We start from the raw sequence: 2,096 nt of genomic DNA, 5'->3' as shown, positions 1-2,096 counted from the left end.
TGTTGTCCCCCGCGGCACTGCGACGGCAGGCGGCACAGGCGGTCCGTGCATTCCTTGGGGTCCACCTCGGCTTCGCCCTTGGCCGCGGGCGGCGGCAGGGGCGGCAGCGGGTCCAGCGTCGGGGCGTCGGCTGCCTGTCGCATCGGGTCCGACTGGCCGCAGCTGGAGCGGGAGAGGTTGTGGATGAGCTGCGAGCGCCGCGACACCAGCTGCCGCTCGAGAGATTGCGCGTACATTGTGCTCACTTGCATCATGGCGCCGGCTTTATCTCTGCCTGCTCGCCGACACTCTGCTCGCGCCCGCGAACACCTAATCGAGCGTTTTATCTGGCTCGGCCAGCGGCTCTTGCCTCGCCTCACCTGACTCTCAGACGGCTGCTGGGAGGCGTGGCGCTTGGGAGGGGGGGGGGGGGGGGAGGTCAGGCTACAGATGAGAGACCGCCCTCTGACGTCACGGTAAGACTCCCAAATCGGGGTGCTCGCGCCCGTAGAGTTTTGCGCGCGTGTTTGGCTTTTCTTTCCCGCTTCTTCGGTGACGAGTTGTCGAGCAAACGAACAAGCAAACGATAAAAAGCCTGTCCACGTTCAACTATGCCAAACTGGTAAGACCGGTGAAATTTTTATTCGTCCCTCTCTTCCGTCAGGCAAAGCAACAAGCACCTTTAAAAGTGAGCAGACGCTTTCGGCTTTCCAACTGGTGTCCACAAAACGGAACGAATTTTCCAATTAACGGATGAACGAGGTCTTCTCCTCGACGCGAGTAGCCCACGGAGGCCTTGCAGTTAATATATCTACGTATTTTAATGAAAAGAGTAAAGGATCTACCCTTAGAAGCACTCGTAAGCGGCTTGTGGGTGAGGAATATCTTGCAATCGACTAAGAAGTGAGAGCCAGTGCCTGCGTCTATATATGCTGGCCTGGCATGTGACTCGCGCCGCGCTGCCAGACATAAGACGTGTCAATAAACATTACTGTAGTTGGCTGCCCCCACCTTCCTCTCCCTCTCTTTTTCCTTCTCTCCCTGCTCTCCCTTTCCCTCCCTCCTCTCCCTTTCCCTCCCTCTCCCTCATTCTCTCCCTCTCTCTCTCTCCCTCCCTCTTCTCTTTAATAGCCTCTTTTCTTTTTTCTTTTTTAAAATTCTGTCTGTATACCTCTCTGCTTTTAATAGTATCTAGGGGGCCAAGGGGATAGAAAGGGGATGACATAAGGTCCGCCAAGAGAACGTGTCTGTCCTGCTGCCATATCCCGGCACCGAAGATCAACCGGTAACCCATATTACATGTAACGAGAACCGGTGTCCATGTGCACTGCGCGTCCAGTAATCGATCAATGCCACGTCTGCTGATCATACATTTAAACTTCACATATTTCCCCATTTCACGTCTTTCTTACCTGAATCATCATTAACTGACGTTTCATCGTCTGTCGGACTTCACGTCAGGAGACCTACACGTCCATATGATGGCGATTAATTAAATCTGAGTGTACTCAGTCATGTCGTTAAGGTGTGAATATTTGATGATGTTTTTGCATTCCTGACCTGCACTGTTTGTCTCCAGCTCTCCTACGCCCTCTCTCTGTCTCTATTTCTCTGTCTGTTCCCCTCTCACCTCCCTCTCCCTCTCCCTCTCCCTCTCTTTCCGTCTGCCCCTTCCCTCTGTCCCTCTCCCTCTGTTTGTCTGCCTATTGGTATATCTGTCAATTTGTCTACATGTGTGTTTGTGTGTGTGTCCCTCTCTCCCTTTCTCTCTCATTCTGGTTATCGGTCTCCTTCTGTTTCTGTCTGTCTCCCGCTCTCTATCGTTCTGTTTCTCTGTCTGACCTTATTTTCCTCAGCTCGTCTCGGTCTGACCTTTATTTCCCTGAGCTACCTTTATCTCTCAACCCCTCTAGCTAACTTTACGTCTCTATTTCTCGCTGCTTGTGTATACAAGTGTGCATGCGAGTGCAGCATGCTTATGGGTCTATTTGCTTGTGATTATGCATCTATGTGTTATGCTTATGTACACTCGTGTGTAGGCGTGTGCAGTACGTTTGTTTACATGCATATATGTTTGCATGTGTATGCGTACGTGAGTGTCTGTGCGTTCGTACACG

At 52.0% G+C, this 2,096-nt stretch overlaps 1 protein-coding gene across 1 annotated transcript in view; it reads right to left on the bottom strand.

Moving 5' to 3' along the window:
- l(1)G0469 (lethal (1) G0469 NlpC/P60 domain-containing protein) overlaps positions 1-1,042 on the bottom strand; it is a gene marked incomplete at its 5' end in the record, with an annotated part of 8,975 nt that extends 7,933 nt beyond the window's left edge. Inside the window, 1 exon segment of the mRNA XM_043031573.2 lies at positions 1-1,042. This exon segment is cut by the window's left edge and continues 362 nt beyond it. Within this exon segment, the coding sequence (XP_042887507.2) occupies positions 1-254 (254 nt within the window).
- Positions 1,043-2,096: the final 1,054 nt, after the last annotated feature.

The sequence above is a fragment of the Penaeus japonicus genome, unplaced genomic scaffold (genome assembly GCF_977035675.1).
Source record: "Penaeus japonicus unplaced genomic scaffold, GWHDUDI00000001_assembly GWHDUDI00000004, whole genome shotgun sequence".
NCBI lineage: Eukaryota > Metazoa > Arthropoda > Malacostraca > Decapoda > Penaeidae > Penaeus > Penaeus japonicus.
Note: the sequence above shows the minus strand (reverse complement) of the source record. Positions and strands in the feature narration are given on the sequence as shown.